At 46.0% G+C, this 20,656-nt stretch overlaps 1 protein-coding gene across 1 annotated transcript; it reads right to left on the bottom strand.

Annotated features, from left to right (window-relative positions):
- Positions 1 to 1,059: 1,059 nt before the first annotated feature.
- asap3 (ArfGAP with SH3 domain, ankyrin repeat and PH domain 3) lies at positions 1,060 to 20,191 on the bottom strand. Its single transcript, XM_040198619.2, has 26 exons — positions 19,733 to 20,191; positions 16,765 to 16,837; positions 14,913 to 15,058; positions 13,300 to 13,374; positions 12,524 to 12,573; positions 11,904 to 12,027; positions 11,094 to 11,179; positions 10,736 to 10,811; positions 9,759 to 9,845; positions 9,432 to 9,541; positions 8,672 to 8,741; positions 8,466 to 8,553; positions 8,151 to 8,199; positions 7,287 to 7,453; positions 6,977 to 7,110; positions 6,755 to 6,846; positions 6,480 to 6,660; positions 5,640 to 5,725; positions 5,253 to 5,368; positions 5,100 to 5,167; positions 4,417 to 4,524; positions 4,005 to 4,227; positions 3,635 to 3,896; positions 3,334 to 3,547; positions 3,043 to 3,174; positions 1,060 to 2,737 (listed from the first exon to the last, which is right to left on the bottom strand). Exons 1-26 carry the CDS (start codon positions 19,856 to 19,858, stop codon positions 2,663 to 2,665), a joined length of 3,018 nt encoding a protein of 1,005 aa, XP_040054553.2. The 5' UTR covers positions 19,859 to 20,191; the 3' UTR covers positions 1,060 to 2,662.
- Positions 20,192 to 20,656: the final 465 nt, after the last annotated feature.

Here is a 20,656-nt window from a genome sequence, read left to right on the forward strand (position 1 = left end):
TTTGTATATCTGGGTTAATCATGGGAACGTGAGAGCTGCTTTGTCAAGATTTAGTAGGGGGCGCTATTGAGCCAAACTAAACAAAATTCATCTGTGAGGAGGATGTGAAAGATGCACATTCAATTCTAAATGGTCATATTAATGTTTGATCCCGAGGTTATGACATTGCTATGACATTTTGAGATAATACAGGCAACTTACAATAACCTGTTTTATGGCGAATGTTTTTTTCCCCGCCATGTATATTTTCCCCACTGGTCTCAAGATCATAACGACTGAATATAAAGACAATCAGATTCAATCTCTAGGAGTTCGCAAAAGTACAATGCAGCAAAAATACGTCATAAAACACAATATGGCGACTTCGTGTTGGGTTTAGGGCTTTCCTGCAAGAGGATCACGTTACATATACATACCAAATTAGTTTGTAAGTCTTGGTTTCATATGGGTGTGTGCGTGCATGAATAAGCATAACATCAGATCCTGATGAGCACCTAGTAGGGTTCCCTCTTCCATCAGAGTATTAATGGGAATGTGTACGTGGGGTAAATGTACTGTACTTGTAAAGCGCTTTACTAGTCTTCCGACCACTCAAAGCGCTTTGACACTACATGACATCATTCATACACTGAGGACAGGAGCTACCATACACAGAGCCGCCTGCCCATCAATAACTAACATTCACGCACTGTAGTCGCAGCGACAGCCGCAATGTTGGGTTAAGTGTTTTCGACATGCGGGTCAGCCCTGTGATTGGAGGACGACCGTGCGCCCCACTCACCCACAGTCGCCGGTGTCAGGAGACTACATAGGATCTGTATAAACTCAAGCACATTTATAATCCATTTGTAATCATGTTCATAAATTAGTTTGAGTCTATGGATTTTCTATCAAAGACTAGTACAGAAGTTGTATGCACATTTATAGGAAGTAAATTGAAATGTTCCCTCATTCACTAATCATTTAAGCAATGTGTTGTGTTGAGGATGAAGGTCTGTAGTTGTGCTTACGCTTAAAGCCGGCCACAATAAATTAGGAAAATATCACCTCACACTATAGGACTGTTTGGCACTTTATTAAACATGTATATCTATTTACAAATAAGACCTACAATTAATTGATTTACCATTGTTCACAGTTAAATGGACTTAAATGGAGTTTGCGTAATACATCAACACTATAACAAAGCTATGGAAGCGTCAGGTGGCATCTGCCGCTGAAGTTGCAGAACCAGCTGTAATATCTCCTGTGTGCCGGGTGGTCAATGCAAAAACACACAGGGATAAGTCTAAGGCAACATAAACATGATTGTAATTAGCAGGTGATGAACTATGATAAACTTCCAACTATGCTTTAAATGCTACACACTTTAACTTTACTTCCAGTAATGATTCAACACAAGTGAACACATGCTTCCTGTCTGCATTTACTCAATGTCAGTTTTCGTTTTTTAGTTTCCTACAACGGAATCCTCTCTAAATACTGTGGATGCAACTAGGTCTTTTTTTTCTCTCAAACACCCATTTAGACAAGTAACGAAACAGAACAGAGGACATGTAATTACCAACCGAGACCAAGATGATCAGAAAAAACCCACTGTAGTAATACAATCCTTTATAACGCATGACAGACAAGAGATATATACTATACAGCAGTGGGCATTTATATACATGTTTATACAACAAAAATGATGTGTAATAGCATAATGTAATGTAAAAAAAAGGGCAACCTTTTCCCAGCCCTCCATTCTTCCTTAAAGGATTCTAAATCTTGTAAGTTTCTCTACTGTGTGATGGAAGTGCGAGTGTGCTTGTATACCTTATGTAGTGTCCATGTGTGTGTGTGTCTGAAAGAACTAATGCGGCTAACAAGCTAACTTTAGGTGCCTTTTCTGCAGTGAGTCTTTTGTTTCTCTCCAACACGCGGTCTGTATTTCAGGTTCCCCCGAGACAGAAGCCTACAGTCAGAAGAAACCGGACCTCTCACCCCCCCAGCTGGCAGTGAGCTGTGCCCAGAGTCAAGATGGCTGGGGCAAAGTATTCAGATCTCTGCACAGGCGCCGCCCGTGTCAGAGACAGACTGGCAGGCACAGATCCAAGTCTCAGTATACTACGACTCAACAGGCAGCTCTCTGAGTATTTACATTAACCAGGCTGCCAACACGCCAGAAGATTTATCCTCAGCGAGTTTAAAGCGCCTTCGATGGTTTGGACCTGCCGGTAAATTTTGCATCAGGTGAAAAATCCCAGATTAATAGACAATTTAAAACAGCTTCAATGTAATGTATAATTAATAGTTAAATGCACACAGAAAAAAAGTTTGTAGAGAAACCACCAATAACGTTGTACCTGTTAATAGTGAATGGTGGTGTTAAGACAACTGCAGGTAAGGGGGGGTGGGGGTTGCATTGTCCTTCGAATGAGAGGTTTTATGGGGCTCTGGAAGTTTCCAGAATGAGTTGAAAATTCCTTAAACAGTTCCACTTATCCCGAGGTGTCTTGTGTCTAGTATATCCTCGTGTAAATAAACAAAACTTCCTCGCGTTGCTCCGAAGGAGATTAACGCCGTCCCGTAAGTCTACGGCGTGACTTGCAGTAAGCATCCCATGCTGGTTCAGTTCCTCTGTTGTGTATGAACAGTAGCGTCTTATTTCCCTGTCGCTTCAGTCTGTTAGTTTGTGGACATAGTTGACAGGAAACGTCCCACACCTGGATGGGTCCCCCTCTATGTGACCGCTCTGTTAGGATAGAGACAAAAAGAGCACTTTATTAATACCGAAGGTTCGAGCGGAAAACAAAGATAATGGGCACAAGAACTTAAGACAGTACTCATCCACAATGTGCAACGCTAAGGATTAAACATTAAACTGCCCAACACATTAATACACTCTAGTTGAAGTGCAGTCGCGGATGATGTGACATCGAGTGAGCAATCGAATACTCATGAAGTGATCACATAGGTATATGTTGCATGGACTAATCCTTCCTGTTTAATCTACAAGTCTCCAAAGAAAAAAAGTCAAACTGTTGTCATTGTACTTACCCACCAGAAGGCGTCAGTAGTGGTTGTGACCACAATGATCTCATCTTTGAAAAAGGCGAGCTGCTCAGAACTTACTGCTCTGCAGTCCACCAAAGCCTTGACACGCTTCAGATGTGGCCTGCTGCCAGAGGCCTGAAGGAGACACGTTATAGATTTGTATTGACTGTGAAATCTCCCGGGCTCTTTTTCAATAATCCACAGGGATACAACGCTTGGTGAAGTTGAAGATTGTGACACGAAAGAACTTGACCGACAGGCCGAATGCAATGGAAGGAGACGATGGGTTTTTACCATAGCATTCCTGCGGGGTCGTGAGATACAGGTCACTGCAGGTGAGGACGGGGGTGCTGGGACAGCAGCAGCTGGGGTGAGGCCTGGACTGTTCCCCACCAGGCTGCAGTACAGCTCCTCCTGGCTGCTCATACAACTCGGAGACAACACACCACATTTCCCCTGTGCGCCTGCGCCGCTGCTGCTCCGACGATATGACGTCGTCTTCCCTGAACTGGAAAGGCAGAGAAGTCACGAAAATATGAGGGATCGAGCGAGGCCTCCGTCTTATCCAGGGGCTTGTTTAGCAGCGCGGTCTCACCTGACCGGCCCTATGCAGCTCTGAGTGGACGTTGGCGGGACACCAGCTTGGCCATCCCAAGTCTGCCTCTGTGCCTTGGGCAGAGTCGCCTGGCCGAGCGGGGACCTGGGTGGTCTCAACCGTTGGTTTTCTGTGTTGGGCGAAGGGGGCCCGTGTCTCGCCTGCGTCGGAGGACTGGAGGAGTGGGAGGCCGGGATGGAGCAACTTCGTGGCAGGGGTTTGCCTTCCTGTGTTGTGATTGAAATCTGGGGGTCCGAGCAACCTGCGCATGGACAAGGCACTGTGAAATATTTGAAGGAGCGCGACCACGTACGTTGTGTTTTATTTGAATTGTACATGTCATATATACACACACACTGCAGTAGTTTACCTCTCTGAATGGATTTAGCTGGCAGTGGTGGAGCCAATGACGTCCCAGAGGGAGCGCTGTTGGCGGGAGGATTTTTGTATAGAAAGTCTAGATTCTCGTACGTTTGACAAGGCCTACTCCCAGCAGTACCACTGGCACCATTAAGCACGCTATAGCGGGAAAAGGAAGTTCCACCCCCTCCATTTGAGGATGGAGGAGAGCGGTTTTTGGGCAACGGGCTCACCTAGAAAAAAAAGTGGAAAGGAGCACAAGGTCAATTTTAGTTTCTCTTCAACTTACTTTTGTTTCATTTATGTGTATTGGCTTAATTTCCGTTAGTATAGAAAAATTGTAGCGGTAAACCCATCTAACGTTCTTCCCAAATACACTATAAAAGGCATTTTTGACAGTGGGTGAGTGTGTGTGTTTTTACCCGCTCATCGAGGTCATCCTCGCTGTCGTAAAACTCCTGAGACTGCGTCTCCCACATGAACTCCACGTGAATCTGGGAGTTAAACTTCCCACTATGGGCCAACTCCAACTGAAATACAAACACAAGCACAAACCCTTTAAAAACAAGTGTGACGCACTTCCTTCTGCAATCTGGGAAAAAACTATGAACAGGAAACTAGTGACTGCCAACGATTGCAACGGTGTGACCTCAACAGATGTTAGTTAAATGATATGCAAAGTGCGTTAAATGATATGATAAAAACAAGTTCAGCAGCATTTGTGTGATCTCTAAACAACTAGCTTGTATAAACAAAGGTTGTGTATTATGTATTATCGGTTTCAGTAGGGCTGATGGCCGGTAAGAAAATAGTAATACTTTATGAATGACACACACTGCGACCTGATGGGGATACGACTCCGTGTGCTGGCAGCGGGTCCTTCGCATAGCTCTGTTGCACGGGGAGTTATTTCAAGGTAGTGTTTCCAGCCGTGGAAGTCTTCTCTTGTTTTGTTTCTAGCATTTGGCTTTCTGATAAGACATTTTAATGTGGCGATTCAATTCCTCAGTTCACCTCGTCTACCTCCTTACTGTGGATGTTCTCAGATTTAAAAGGAATAAATCTTAAAGCCGAATTAAAGTACGCGGTGAGAGTGGAGTCTCACCAGCTCGACACACTGCGCGCGCTGCAGCCTGCGCGCAACATCGAGGGCCGTTTCTCCTGCAGAGTTCACTACAGAGGATGGAAAGAAAAAGGAAAAGGGTTGAAGTATTCATTTCATTTTCATACAAGTCGAAGGAAAATGACAGCACGTTACCTGTGTGTAGGGCTGCCTTCGCTTTGAGCAGTAACTTGAGAGACTCGGGCTTGTGATGCAGGACGCTGTAGTGAAGAGCGGTGTTTCCTTCTGCCGTTCTCTTCTCTAGACAGTTGCTGTGGAGTGACGGATATGACACATATATATAGGACACATTAGTCTTGTCTCAACACCGAGGAAATTGCACTTTTTTGTTTCTTGTTCTTCTGAGTTTGTACCTTATGGTTGAATGCACTTATTGTAAGTCGCTTTGGATAAAAGCGTCAGCTAAATGACATGTAATGTAATGTAATGTGTCACTAATGTACAATACGGAGAGAAAGCGTTTAATCCTCTACATGCAGAGGAAATACAAATCATTCCCCGGACTACTCGTGAGTGTCTGACCTGTTCTGGCAGAGGAAATCCACAAGTGCCAGAGAGCTTCTCTCCTCCAGACGCACCGCAAGATGAAGAGCCGTCTCTTTGACCCCCTTAGACGGGAAGAAAAGAGCTCGAATGAGGCAAAGTTGTTGGCCCCTTAAAAAAAAAAGGTTAAATTGAAGTGGTGCATCCAGTGGCTGCTTCTGGTTTCTGACCATCAAGTGTAAGTAAATGCAACTACAACGCCAGACGAGCCAGAATCTGAGTGAGCGTGAAACAAACTAATTTGCGTTTGTGAAAACATACCTGGAGCGTTGAGCATTAACTGTTTATGTGTGTGAAGTGCAAAAGGACGAGAAGGGCCTGCGTAACTCAATGAGCTCGTCTCGCTTTGCCTCAAGAGACGCGAGCTCTGACCTGAAAGCTGAAATAATAAACGAGGGCCCAGCGAAAAACCAACAAACACACACATAGGCGCACAGTGGATTCAGCCCGGGCTGCAAACCGCTCAAGCTGAGCAGGAAGTGTGCGACGGGCCGGGTGGAACGTGATTAAAGACAAGAGGAGTAGAGGAGGGACGGCAGAAGGCCGGGGAAACCAGACCAGTGGATGAGATGAGAGGGGAAGATTGACTATCCGCACACCACCTACATTCTGTATTTGATTCTATTTTAGGCCATTTCCGTCCTGAAATGACATGAACGCGTAAGGAGCCACCGCAAACAAGCCCGGAGGGCGGCCTCCCCCCTCGGGAGGGATAAATGACAACAATGTTTCAGGAGATTTACCACACAGCCCAACAGGAGACCCCTGGGGAAGAAATGCTGGTGCGGAATCCCACTGGCGGCCGTAAATGATCCTCACCTGTCCATCGGGCGTCGCGAGCGGTTTGGAAATGTCCGCTCCTTCGGCGTAGAGCTGCAGGAGGGAGGCGAGTTCGTGACTCCTCACGGCGTCATACAGCCGGCCGGGGTCGGCTTCCTCTCTACGCAGGACATACCGACGCTCGGCGTACTTGGCCACGATGTACTCTTTTCTGGCATTCCTAGATGTTGACACATTTTTATGAAATAATGCAATCGTCTTTCATGCATTTTGACACATTTAGACTGTTATCTCAACGGAAAGCATAGACTCACATGTCACTGTGTGGTAGTGGCTTGACAGAGTCATTTGGAAGACCCGCCTCCATGATGTCATTGAATCTGGTGTTGCCAATACTGACAGCCAACTAAAAGTGACAAACAATTCAGACGCAGAGGTGTGATATTAGCCAGCATTTCAATTAAAAACCAGATAAGGCTAAACTGACTGTGTCTGCTTTTGTGTGAATGGTTTGTTTCCATGAATCTTTTTAGTACCAGGAGCTCAGAGGTGCTCAGCAGGTCCAGGGTGAGTGACTGGATCCTGGAGTAATGGACACCCAGCTCTCTGTGGATGCCAGAGCACTCGATGCAGGTCAGGATCCCCAAATTGGTCGACAGCCACGTTGGATCTGAGTTACACAGACACAAAGAAGTCAAGAGCCCGTGAAACCCATCATCACCACCGCCACCACAAAAACGCAGCTGGAATTGATGTAGTCCGTGAATACGGCCATGCTGATGACATAGACTAAAGTGGTTCATTATTTGGTTGCACAACGATCTTCGACAACAATGACCGGCCGACCTGGTGCTCCACAATCAGTGCAGGCCTCGTTGCCGGGCATTTGTCGGAGCTCGGCGATGATGCTCCTGGAGAGCTCCTGGAGGCCGCTGTCCTGGAGGTGGAGCTGGTCGCCTACCAATGCCGTGTTCAGGGCCTCCTCCTTACTGTTCTGCAGCACTGACACCCAGCTGGAGTAAAGGGGGCACGGACATACAGAAATCAACGGGTTATAAAGGGATGTTGTTGTTTTTAAAAAGATTTTGAAACGCTCACTTTGAAGAAAAGCCGCAGAGTTTTTAGTCTCCAAGTGAAACCAAAAGATTGATGATTTTAGACGATTCCTCAGACGATTAAAAATAGCCAAACCATGTGTTTTTGCTTCGCTGTCTAGTGACAAGTCATCATCGCTCTCACTTCCTCAGTGTTCTCAGGGTTCTCTGGCACTCTGTATCTCCCGACCCTCGTGGAGCTCCAGTTCTTTATTTCCCTTCAAACCCTTGAGTCCATTAATCCACACAGCACATCAAACAATCTGCCCGGACGCCCACGTGCAAGGGAAGAGTAGGACAGAATACCCCCCCCCAACATGCACTCCCCTCAATCCCCACATCAGAAAACACCAAGTTCCCTTGCTTGCTGTCTCTGGAAAGAGAAGTCCCACCCAAACCCAGCTGGGCCGAGGGGCCTCCTAGAGGACAGCACTTTCAGCTTTCAGTTTCTCTTCTTTGCTGCGTACAACGGTAAGACTAAATACTTTCCTGTATTATCATCTGCAGTAAATTTCTGTGCCTTCTCATCACATACTTCTTTCAAATGGAGACGAGAGGAGCATTAAATTGTAACAACTCGCTTCGACAAAGAAAAGAGTGAATTGCGTTCGCTTACATCGTGCATTCCTGCTCTTCTTCTGCCTGGAAACGGTATGTGCGGTTATCTGGGGAGAGACATAAAAAGTGTCATGCCATGAAAAGGTTTTAGAAATGGAAAAGGCATAAAACAGAATCCTCCCTTTGTCACGTCACAACAGCACATCAATTATAAGAAATCTCTGGCATCCATCGCACATAAAATGTGTCTGGTCCCGGTTTCTATTTAATGTGGTGACCAAATTGGCGAGCGTCCACACAGCTGCAAAGCACATGACTCTGGAGAGTCTTCAACGGTGACATGCGGAAGGCCAAAAGTTCAGAGGGAACCTACGAGTGACCAGGTCAAAGGTCCTCCTGTCCTCTGGGTTCGGCCGCACCTGACAGGTCAGTAGGTTCAACTTGGTCGGCGGTCGGTTGATCTGAAGACGGACACAGACGTGACAGTGTGAGCGCTGGAGAGCTGGACAGATTTCAGGTCATCGCGCGCTTGAATCTGAACCGTAGCGCTTGGTGGCGGTTTGGCACATGAGTCCTCACCGTGCTGTGGGAGATTGTCAGGCAGCCAAATTTCACTCCACACTTCCTCTTCTGCCAAACCTTCCTGATCCTGCAGCAAAACATACCAAAGGGGAAAAGGTTTAAAAAAAAAGGGGAGGACAAGAGCTGAATGGTTTTTGTGCCGTACCTTAAGTGATGAAAGTGTTCCCATGCAGCCTTGATTTGCATAATTGTGCTGGCCAAGCGCACTTCTGTTCACAGCCCTTCATTACGTTTTCATTATCTTGATTCAATCCTTTTAAATGGCTGAGAACATGTCAGTGGCCTGGGGAAAGTTTTCCCTCGTCTTCCATTTACCCTACTGAACCACATCCCCTCTCCTTATCACACCGGGATCATGCTCTGCGTGTGTGTGCGTGCGCGTGTGTGTGTGCGAGCGCATGATGCAAAAGCTGGATCCGTTCAGTTGGCGAGGCTGCCAATAAGTTCCACAGGAGGGGCCCCTGCTTGAGTCTTCATCTCACAATAATGAAGACCAGGTGGGGTAGACCAAGTCTGGATAACCCAATCCTCTCTCCTTACTGCTCGCCGCAGAAAGGTTTATCACTTTGGACATAAAAGTAAAACTGAATACTTTACAATTCCTACATTTTTTTAGTTAGAATTTCTTTGTTGGCTTTACAGCGCTTGTTGATGTTGTTCAAACCTTGTATACTTGTGTTTTTCATTCAAATGAAATACTGGAATATGACTGGCTGTGACCTGATATTTGAACACTGTAACTAATGCTTTTACACACCCATCACTCTTCTTGAGCAGGAAGCCAGATTTTTCCGTCCCATACTTCTTGTTGCCCTGCGGTTGGTGGATGCTGTACCCATTGCCAGAGTTCTTCCTGTTCAGATACTCCTAGGATACAAAAAGAGATTTACTTTTTTATTTACTTTGTCTTGAGCTGGCCTTCCAGCATTCAAAGTAATCCGATAGCATCAATTAAAGCCGTAAGCCGCGGAACATTTCAGAGCTCACGTGTTGTTTATTTATACAAAACAGTATCACTAAAGTTATTAATTCTGGTACTTTATATATAATGTGCATAGCAAAGATACGTTATAACCAAGCACACCTCTTTCCCCTCCACTTGTAGAAGTAATTTGAGAGAATCCCTCAACTGAGTGAGTTGTTTAACCTCCTCGTCCTGGTCCAGACGCACCTAAAAACATACAACACATAAGTCACTTTATTCAATTGCAAGAATAAAAAAGGTTATTGGAGGAACAACAGGTTTTCTTTTCTTCGTTTGTTCCAGGAATTGGGTGTGGAATGACATCAGAGCTTTGTGCAATGGCCTAGATAATGCAGAACAGATCTAAGTGCAGGGGTGTGTCGTCCTAGGAGGTTGTGTTGTATTCATTTTTTTCATGGTACATGAGTCTGTCTAACCCAAGGATGTCCGCATTTCTCCAGGGAGCCAGGACACAGATTCCGTGGGACATTTCCTTCTTAAGTCCTCAGACTGGCGTGTCTCAGCGGGTCTGTTCTCGGCCTACGCGGAACCAGAAAAACCTCTAACGTTCTTAGTGTCACAGTTAGTCGGTTTCCCGGTCTGCAACCAGGAAAGGGACTGCAAACGCGGCGCAGTGGTTGGAGACGTTGGTGCGCTCCAGGGGGAGGAAGGAAAAGAAGGGATGCCTTCGGTTTCATCTTTTTGGACGCATGTCTGGAAATACGTTGCAACAGGATTCTCTGCCTGTAGGTTTGGGCTTTGGTGAGAGGGTAACAGAGGAAAGGGGGCTCTATGAGCTACAGGAACTCTTACTGGCCTCTTAAACGCAGTTGTGACTACTGAGACCGAGAAGGAGGGTGACAAATGAAACCAGTAAAGTGGGAGGGAGGGCAACATTAATATGCACAGTACAAGCAGATGTCTAGTGAATTGTGAAACATCTGTTTGAGCCAGTCAGGGCACCGGCAGTTACCACAGACCCTAACCGTTGCCTTCTTAATCCTGATGTATATTCTTCTGAAATCGTGACAAAGCTGGGAAATAACCACACACACTCTGTGGTATATTGTAGGAAGCAGCAGCTTCCGTGTATTTACCGTGTGAACAGAAGCAGCAAGCTTCTCAACAAAAGGAGAGAGATTCTCTGCAGCTTTAAGTCCATCCTGAAAGAAACTGAGAACAGAGAAAGAAAAAAATGCAGAGTCATGGAACAGTCCAAACATCCTTGTGCACGCCAAGAAAAACATCACATGCCCAAGCAGCATAAGCAACTCTGTCCCCACATAAAACCGATGGTATGATTAAAAACAGGCTAATGGTTAACAACAGCGTGTAAAGGAACATGAATTAAACTCAAACTCAAAGCAAAATCTCAAAAAGATGTCTGTGCACTTTTCAGGCCAGGAAAAAAAGAAAGAAGGTAAAAACATAAAGGCAACATGGGCTGAGACTGACCTGAGCTGGGCCTGGAAATATTTGATGAGGCTCTGGAGAAGATCCGGGCCCTGACGCACTTTGAGCTCCTGGATCTTCAGGAGATACTGAAAGAATAAACAACAAGATTCAGAAATGGCAGCTCTGCATAGAAATGTGATGCGAGGTTGACAGCCAGTAAGTTCTAGTAAGAAATATTGCAGGGAGAAATGGAACAAGAAGCAGCGGCCACGGTGAGCCTGGAACTGCCTTTGCGGAAACAACCGGTAAATGGGGCGTTGCCATATCAACCAGGACTAAAATCGCCCCTTTATGGGTCACCTAAGACGACACAGCTTTAATTATCATGCGTGTTTTGAATACGTAGCTCATTACTTTCTAGGTCACTTCTTCACGTTGTGTCGGATAACACAGACACACTAGAGCAGGAATTGTTTCTCCGAGTGGAAGAAACGACTACATTCTCTGCTGCGCAAAACCTCAAAGTCTCAATCCATCGGGCTCTCTGCAGCTGATGCGGCGCCCGGCTCAGTGAAGTGTTTCTGTCCTTGCGAGTATGTACGCACTGTGAAAGAAGGCAGGGCTGGAGCGGTTTGCAACAAGTGGAAATTCCATTTTTCCCAGCCTCTCCTCTTTGTCTCGACAGCTGGTCTCGGTCAGGATTAAATGTGCGCCAACACATTAAGCCGAAGCTGTATGTTGAAGCACTGGCAGAGCGTGGATGGAAAATGGCATCCACAAAGGAGGACCACCCGTGTGAGCTAAATCATTGCATTCAGGTACAGTAGGGGTGTCTGGGTATGGATGTTTGCACTGGAACTAATCCCTCACCTCACACATCTGCAGCTGAAAGGTCCTTCTCTCTCTCTCCATGTCCTCCCCGCCTTCAGAGCCCTCGGTCCTGATGAGGCCCAGCTGCCTGGTCTTCTCCTTCCTCTCCTTCTCTAGCTTTCCTCTGATGGGGGAGGGGAGAGTGAGGGGGAAAGAGTAAGTCAAAAAAATTAAAGAGAGTCATTGTTGTGCAACGTGTACAATTATTCTACCCCTGTGATCGTCTCTCTTTCTGTAATGATTCCATTTTTGAGCATTTGCTATCTCTTACTCGTTCGCCTTACAGAGAGAAAGTAGAGGAGGTGAGGTGAAGGGGGGGGAAAAGGGGAGCGGCGAACTCCCTGCGCACCGTTACAATGAGATCAAATAATGGCTGCAAGTGCAATACCTCCTTTTATTTCATAGCAATGCAATAGATACAGGCCATGGGGAAGGAACTATTATCCCATTAACCTCTGCGGTTACATCAACGTCTATGATGCCATAAAACACTGGCAAGAACTGAATATGTACCACGCGATTCTTCTCAGGCAAAAACAACTGTCTGAGGCTTTAATTCGTTTTCTCTCGTGGAGAAATCAGACTGAAGGCGCCATATGAATGTGAGGTAACTCAATTACATTTTTATGTCGTACTCCTTCCAACTTTTCTCCATTTGTTTCTTGAGCTCCTGCAGAGAAAAGAAGAGAATAAAAGAGAAGCGGCTTAGATGAAATCGTCAATAGTCTGGTTAGAACTGGTTATGTGCAAAGATCTGGATGGAGCCAGACAGGTTAGGCACGGAGACATGATTACTCACATTATGCTAACTACTCTGCTATCTGGCTGAGCAAGATTCCAGCGGCGCTTTGCCTCTGTTTGCAGTTACAGTAAAGCAATGTTCAGCTGTCGAATCAGCTGTTTCAAAGACGGGAGACAGTAGCGGCAGCCTGCTGAAGCTTAAGCTTGTTATTATTTCCCAATAGTCTGTCGCCAAGGCAAAAGGTAAAGAACACTGAGCGAGACAGATTCAGTATTGGAACATAGCTCAGTCTTAATCATTAATCTGCATAAACACCCTTATCTTATCCAATAGCTTAGCAGGATCAGCTCCGTCCACGACGGAGACAGACAGGATTACCTGCTGAATGAGGAAATCCACCCTAAAACGGATTTTACAAATGGTACAAATATGTTATACCATGTTCCAGAGGGGCAACAAAAGCTCCACATTCAAACTAATTCATCACGGGTGCCGTCTTGATAGTTGTTCCTTAATTCGCTACAGAGCTTGACAATTAAAGTTCATAAATGAAAACTGCGAAATAGTGAGCAGTAAATAGGTGCACTCTCACTTCTCTTTAAGCAGCAGTTTATTAGTATTTGATACGTTTATAATCAAATGTAGACGACTCACTAGTCTGCTGTCCCGGAGTTCTGACTTCAGCACATTTTCCAGAGGAAAGGCCATGATGTTGTTGAGGTTTTGCACCTGAAACATGTACAAAGCAAATGGGGAAAGAGGTTCAAAAGAATGTAATGATGTTACATGTGGCCCTTGTCTTGCAGTATAAGCAAACACACATGTGCACATGCTATTAAAACCCTCCTATTTCTCTAAGGACCCCCATTTCTGGGAATAAATTAAATCAAATCAGGGCGAGTGCGTCATTTTCAGCTAGTGGGTCATGAAAATCAAAACACACTGAACGCTAATCTACACCATCTAGCCACCATCTAGATGACGCATTGACTTTTATTACCGTTTGTGGATCTGGGGAGAGTTGATCGTAAAACAACCAGCATTACACCTACAGGTGGCGCTTTATAGTGACACGTATTTACCACAAAGCCTCCTGCTCTTTAACATAAATAATGTCCACCCACTTCCGTGAATCGACCGCAGAGCCGACCTTCAGATGTTGACACAGAGGCCTGGAGGAAGGATTGTTTTGGTTGGCATCCAAAACCTGAGGTAACGAATAGATAATACGTGGCCCTCTGACACAAACTACTCCCAAAGTGTCAACATTTTGACAAATGACGCATGCCTGTATGAACAGTGGAACCAGTACGCCTATGACAATAATGCCTTTTGTTGGATCATACACTGCTTAGGAAAGAATTGCAATAAACAATATCATTCTCACATTAAGATGATAACTTTATGCCACTGAATGCGGGTCAAAACATTCTAAATAAATAAAACCTAAATAATTAAAACCACACAACCAAATCTATCAATGGACTATCAAGGTTGGTTAACAATAACATCCAATGGCAGGAAAAACCCTGCAGTTTATTATGAAATCATGGGCAAAAAAAACAACAGGAAAGAATGAAAACACAACGGGCAACATCGAGGTCAACCAGCAGGATTGAGGTCATGTTGACATATAGTGCAATAAGTAGAAGAAATGTACAGATTAGCTGACTGCCTCATGCATGTGTTGTACAATAAGTATTTAGAAAAGGAACAAGTTAAATGATGTCAACATATTGTATGATAAAACAAAAAAAAGAATCAGGCCAGGGGACACATCACACGTGCGTATCATTAGGGGACACGCTCCGGTTGATTTGGTACGACTCCTAAATTCACCCTTCTTTTGGGCCCACTTCCCCTTCACATCTGTGAGACCCGGTCTCCCCTGTGTGGCCTTGATTGACACATTGGAGGGAGTGTGCAAGACCGTGTGTGTTGACTCACACGTGGAGGTCTGGGATGAATTATCATCGCCATAGAAACTATCAGTGGGAGGGTTCCGGGACGGCCCCGGCTTCTTGAGTCAAGAGGTGGGAGCGCGCAGCTGTTGAAAACATCCTTTCCTATTTCTGGTGCACACACACACGCACAATATCTTTTGTTGGGGTATTTTTACATGCTGTTGACACTTTTTTTGAATTCCCTTGCTGCCTACGGCCTTCGGATATTGCACATGTGCTTTTAACTTTTAGCACAGCCAATTGGACCACAGCTCTCCTCTCCCTCCCCCTTTTTCCGAGGCACTCGTCTCCTCTTTTCCTCACCAGATTTTTGAAGAGGGCCGTGACCTCCCTGGTAAACACAGCCAGGTTGAGGAACCCCGTGGAGACTTCGTTGTTGTCCTGGGTGAGGTGGCTGTTCCCCAGGTTCTCCAGCACCTCAACATACTGCTCCTTGTTTTCCACGTGGGCTGAAAACACACACACACACACACACGGACACCAAGAGACATCGACGGTTAATGGCGACTCCAACTTGAGTTCCGTGTGGGGAAGTTTCTTAACAAGGCCGATTAACCTTCTCTGTTGCAGCGACAGTATTTCAACTAGACGAGCATGTGACAAGATGAGGGAATACTGATTTCTACCCTAAAGGGACTAATCTTTCACCTTCCCATGGGTCGTCCCCTTAATGGACTCTCAATCTGTTTCAATTATGTGGAAAAAGGCTGATGGGAAATAATCCGAGCTCCTGCTGGCTTCACATTGGCCCACATTTCACTACGGTCAGTTTTACTGCTATTTTAAAGTGAGGCTCAGATAAGGACGTCAATAAAAACAATTTACAATTCAAGCCCCACGGAAATCACCTCAGGCGACCTTGAAAAAACATGCAAAACATTAGGGGCAAAACTAAATTAATTCAATTATTGTTTTGCATAACACTTAAGGAAGTGGTGAAGACACATGTGGGCAGAAATCTGCAGATGTGTCCGAGGCAGACAAAAGCCAAAGGGGAAGTAAAAGAACGGAGCCTCGGTGACGGCATAAAGAAACATAAATAACAAACAACGCACAATCAACTATCAAAACCACAAACCGCTGAGGAGCTTGAGGGGAGGATTTTAAGGATGACCTTTAGAAAAGGACACCAGCAGAGCAGAACTCAACCCCTCGACTCCTCTGCCAGAACACACGAGTCTTGGCAGAGCAGTGGTACTTAGCAGTTGATGGGAATAGACATCGAAAGAGGAGAACGTCTCACCAGGTCTGTGTGTGTGTGTGTGTGTGTGTGTGTGTGTGTGTGTGTGTGTGTGAAACAGTGACGGACCATTAGACTAGTGTGGGGGAGGGACCGAGCGGGCTGGTTAAAAACATAATGACACCAGTAGTCATATTACCGGTTAGACACAGGGGAAGCAAGGACGTAGATAATATCGCTGACGATCATATGTGGTCGATGGATTCTGGGAAGCCGCCTCTGACACATCTAAAACTAGGGAGCTGTATCCCTGAAATGGGAAGTTTGTAAAGGCAGGCCACAATAACAACTTACGGATCTGTTTCTCCCGCGCATTTCAGAGGGAAACACTCACATCCTGGGAATGTTCACCTCTGATAGATCGACGGCGAGTAATAGCAACGTGCTGTAGCGGCCACAGACACACACCAACACCAACGGCTTGTTGTAGCTAAAAGCACACACGCTATTTGCACAACAAAACCATACACGATATAAACACAATGACTCCATGCACTCTGGTGCCATAACAAAGGGCCTCCCTCATAAACACTTCATGATGTCATCTCAAGTGTTGGTCACACTGATCAGCTTCATGCAACAATAATGACTTTTACTTCAAAACTAGATGTCGGGCTGACACGCTTAGGGAGAGACGTGGATTGTAGAACTTGTCAAATGTTTGCATTGCAGTAATGTACACATTACAAATTATAAGATGGGAGTCCATTCTTGACCTGGTAAAAGAGCGGTTTTGTGGAGCTTTCTTCTGATCCTGATAGAAGCTTTGTAAAAGCGAGTTAGTAATAGAAATCGTTTGGTCAAAGTCAAGAATGAACTTTCATGCATAACTTCAAGCCCACGTGCATTAGAAGACCTCAAAGTGCTGTTGATGAAATCACAAGCGACTTTATCACGTGACCAATGTCTACTTACAGAGTCCAGACGAATGTATAGCTTTGATCATTTTCTTCATCCTCTGCAGAGTTGTGTGGTCCGTCTCCAGAGACTGCATCAGATGACAAGGAAACAAATAATCAGCATTGCTGAATCCAACTACAGTCAAGCCTTCCCGCCCGCCAACGTCCAGAGTACAAGTTAGCAAAAAAAAAAAAAGTGGGAACTCATTATTGCCGAATCGATGGTTGATTCGTGTTTGCGTCATTTGTCTTTGAACCTGTCACAAGGTTCACAGTAGGCGTCAGTGTGGTTATAGTAGTTATGCTCAGTCTTCTCACGGCCTGACTAAGGATAACAGGTGAGTCAGCGAGACAACCGTCTGTCTCGTCATGTGCGACCTTGAGTGATTTATTTATGTTCATTTCACTTCTCAGGTTGGAGCAATACTATCTCACATTGAGACACCCGAAACTTGATTCAAACTGAATAACAGCCTCTGGCAAACCAATACGGTCTCGAAACTTTCCTCACTGAGCCTGACGTGCAGCACTCCCCCCTACATGCCACTCGAAATAGCTTTAACGAGCCAGGAATCTACACAGAACTGAAACACTGCCTTTTTAGATTTGGTTTGCATTCCCAAGTCCACTCCCTAAGTTTCTAGCCCTCCAATTAAAAAGGTGGCGTCTGAGTTTTGTAATGGAACCCTGCAGACAATGAACGGGAAAGTGATTTAGTGGAGACTGGAGGCGGGAGTCGCCCTCCTGATGCTGCCGCGCTTTCCTCCATTCGGTAAATTGGTTGGCAGACGGAGCACAAACAGTGGAAAGAAGCTTGTGCAGGTTAACAGAACAGGACCTACTTGTTGGATTTGGGGGAAATAAATCGGGGCACGCAAACACACCAATGGGCTAACAGCTCAGCCCTCAGCCGAGAGGGACGAAATGACGCGCAAACGTTCCGTCCAGAGACGGCAATGAGCTCCACCCAAAAGTGGACCGGTGTTGAGAAACAACAAACAACAATGTGTTATTGTAAGTTGTGTTCACCTGCTCTCAGGGTGTGTGCCGGCATGACTAACTAATATCTAATTCTTATTCACTGCATTAAATAGGTAAATGCCGCACTTAGCTGGAAAAACCTGCAACAAACATGTAGGGTTCTAAGAGACTGTGGGTCCGTTTCTTCTGCGAAAAACATGGATGGAATCAACCTCAAACTAATTACAGCTCAACTTATAGCAAATGAAACCTTCCGTTGCCCCCCCCCCCCCCCCCCAGCTCGCCCTTTGTCGTTGCCTCTAATCAGGAATAATAAGCAGAGTGTGTGTCGGGCTAAATGGTGTCTCTGTATCCCCGCCGTCGTAACCACACACACGCCTACACTTTACCCGAGTCATTAATCAAGCTGGTGTCTACTGAGCAGACTAAACATAATAACCATAAATCTATCTTTAAAAAGGGACTGTTGTATTTACATCTGGCATCTGGTGTGCGCATCCACCCCTCGGTGTGTGTGGGTCGTCGTGGCGCAGGGGTTAGAGAAGGTGTGCTGGGAAGCACAAGGTTGTTGGTTCGATTCCAGGCTGCCCCATGTTCCATGTCGAAGTGTCCCTGAGCAAGACACCTAACCCCTAATTGCTCCCCGGGCAAAAATGTGAAAAGCCATGGGTTTAAAGTGTAATGTAAGTCGCTTTGGATAAAAGCGTCTGCTAAATGACATGTAATGTAATGTAATGTGTGTGCAGCGACTACGGCTGTGCACTTTCCAACATACTATGGCCATTAATGAGGAAATTATTCCAAGATAAATAGAGAAGTCAACTCTAAAGTAAAGCTCTTTATAAACCCTGGACATCGTCAGTCAGCAGTCATTTTTCGAGCCAGGATGAAGAGCTTTCATCTCTCACACAACTTTTGACAATAATGCGTGAATGTCATTTATCAACTGGATTCCAACGTGCACCTGAATCTGATCCTCTAAGATCAGTAAAATACCACAATATCTGCACTAGAGACTGAATAACTGCAAACAAAAAAAACTTTAAAATAGGAAACTTTATAATCTCCCCCCACTCTTTCACACCAAACCCTTTGTTTCTTAAGCTGATGTGAGCTCGGGCTGAAACAAAGATGAGTCACGGGTAACTTTAGAACATTGAACCATACGGTTATGTGACACGGAAAACACGGGCCAACTTGTGCGCACACTTTGATGTGTTTTTTTTTTTTGTGGTAGAATTCACAGCATCCTGTCTTTTTCCTCCTTCGACGGGGAGTTTTGAGAGGACGAAGCGCAGACTGGTCTTCACACAGAGCACGCTGAAGACTCACAAAAAGCAAAGGGCCACACACATTTCTGGCATGTCTGCTGTGAGTGTGTTTTCTATTAGAGGCCCATCTCGACTCCCCGAGTACACACACACACACACACACACACACACACACTATATGCTAAATTACCTTATGAAAGCCTTGCTGCAGTTATTGCTGAACCAGCACTGAATAAGCAAAAGATGCATCCAAAACAGCACAGTATCACTGGTCTGGACGCACTGAGAACTTGAACAGCAGTATCTGGACTCACGTTTGATTAAAATGTTACAAAACTGGTTCCAAATGTTACAAAACTTTTTGGTCCCATGTTTTTATCATATACACGAAGTAACCCACTGCACCTGAGCCACTACATATTACTTGGAAAATGATATTCTTCTTTATCGCCGTGGTCAAAAGAAAAGGGTTTTTTGTTGTTGTTTTTTTGCACGGCGCTGTGTTTAAAAAAGCTTTCACTTGACAAAAGAAAGCTGGCTAGTCTATTACAGGTGAGAGGAAAAGCGAGCCCCCCCCCTCCTCCTCCTCCTCCTCCCCCTCCCCCTCCCCCGGAGGCCCCGCCGCGCGCACAGGTAAACAACGGACAAAAAGGTGCAGGCGCCTCGGCGCCCCCCCCCCCCCTCGTCCCCCTCGTCCCCCTCGTCCCCCTCGTCCCCCCCGTCCCCTCTCACCTCGTCCACGGCGGACACCGTGTTCCGACACTCGCTCATTTTCGCCTGGAAGCTGGAAGTCGCCGGCGAGGACAGATCCTCGTTCGTCAGGACCACGAAGTCCGAAATGCTTATTCGCTCCGGCATGTTTGGAGCGACGCGGCAGCCTCGGCTGGATCACTGGAGAGAAAAGTGATCCAAAGTTGCGGGCGCGCGTGCAATTCCCATTTGCGTATAGAATAAAAAGACAAACTTCACTCCTCCATCGTGCGAGAGCACAAGGGTCTAAAAGAGACGGCGTGTCCCTCCCCCCCCCCACACACAGAGAGCAGATTCCTAAAAGCGTCTGGGAGGTGGAACGTTTGCTAAAAGTCGGACCGGAGTCCCGACCGAGTTCAGGCTCCACTCTGCGAAATGCGTGCGCGTGGAGGTGCGCCGGCGCGCTGCTGTCCGCCCAGCGAGGGAGGGCGCAAAACTCCGTCATCACGTGGGAAATGGTTGCGCTTTCTGGAGAGAGGAAAGTTTGTGTGTGTGTGTGTGTGTGCGCGCGTGCGTGTGTCTCCTTGCCCTGGTCTCTCCCATTCTTACTTCTCATTCCTATGCAAACTCAAACAGAGAGTCTGCAGCGTGGTGGTCGCCATGGATATGCTTAATACCTCATTCACACGCTGAACTGAAGTGGAGGACTTTGATTGGATGAGAAGATGGTTCCTGGCAACTCGGAGCTCTGATGTGGGGGGGGGGGGGGGTCTTTTGCACTAAAAGTAAATCAAGCACGTGCGTTGCTTCATCTCCCGTTCTTCGCAACTCAAGTAGGGCTTTTGCAGCTGTGCAAATGCCCTTTAATTAAGAGTTTGGAGGTGTAACTACCTCTTGGCCATTTCGTTGGCTGGGGCTTCAAGGCTTCTGCGTCTTCTTTTTCATCTCATGAAAAGGCATTTTTCA

The sequence above is a fragment of the Gasterosteus aculeatus genome, chromosome 15 (genome assembly GCF_964276395.1).
Source record: "Gasterosteus aculeatus chromosome 15, fGasAcu3.hap1.1, whole genome shotgun sequence".
NCBI classification, from domain to species: domain Eukaryota; kingdom Metazoa; phylum Chordata; class Actinopteri; order Perciformes; family Gasterosteidae; genus Gasterosteus; species Gasterosteus aculeatus.

Bases quoted from the DNA above. Each gene is read 5' to 3' on its own strand.
- asap3 (XM_040198619.2), bottom strand. From the start codon at position 19,858: ATGCCGGAGCGAATAAGCATTTCGGACTTCGTGGTCCTGACGAACGAG. The intron at 8,554-8,671 runs GTGAGGACTCAT...GTCCGTCTTCAG, and splicing joins TGACAATCTCCCACAGCACG to ATCAACCGACCGCCGACCAA. The intron at 7,111-7,286 runs GTCGGCCGGTCA...TGTGTAACTCAG, and splicing joins CACTGATTGTGGAGCACCAG to ATCCAACGTGGCTGTCGACC.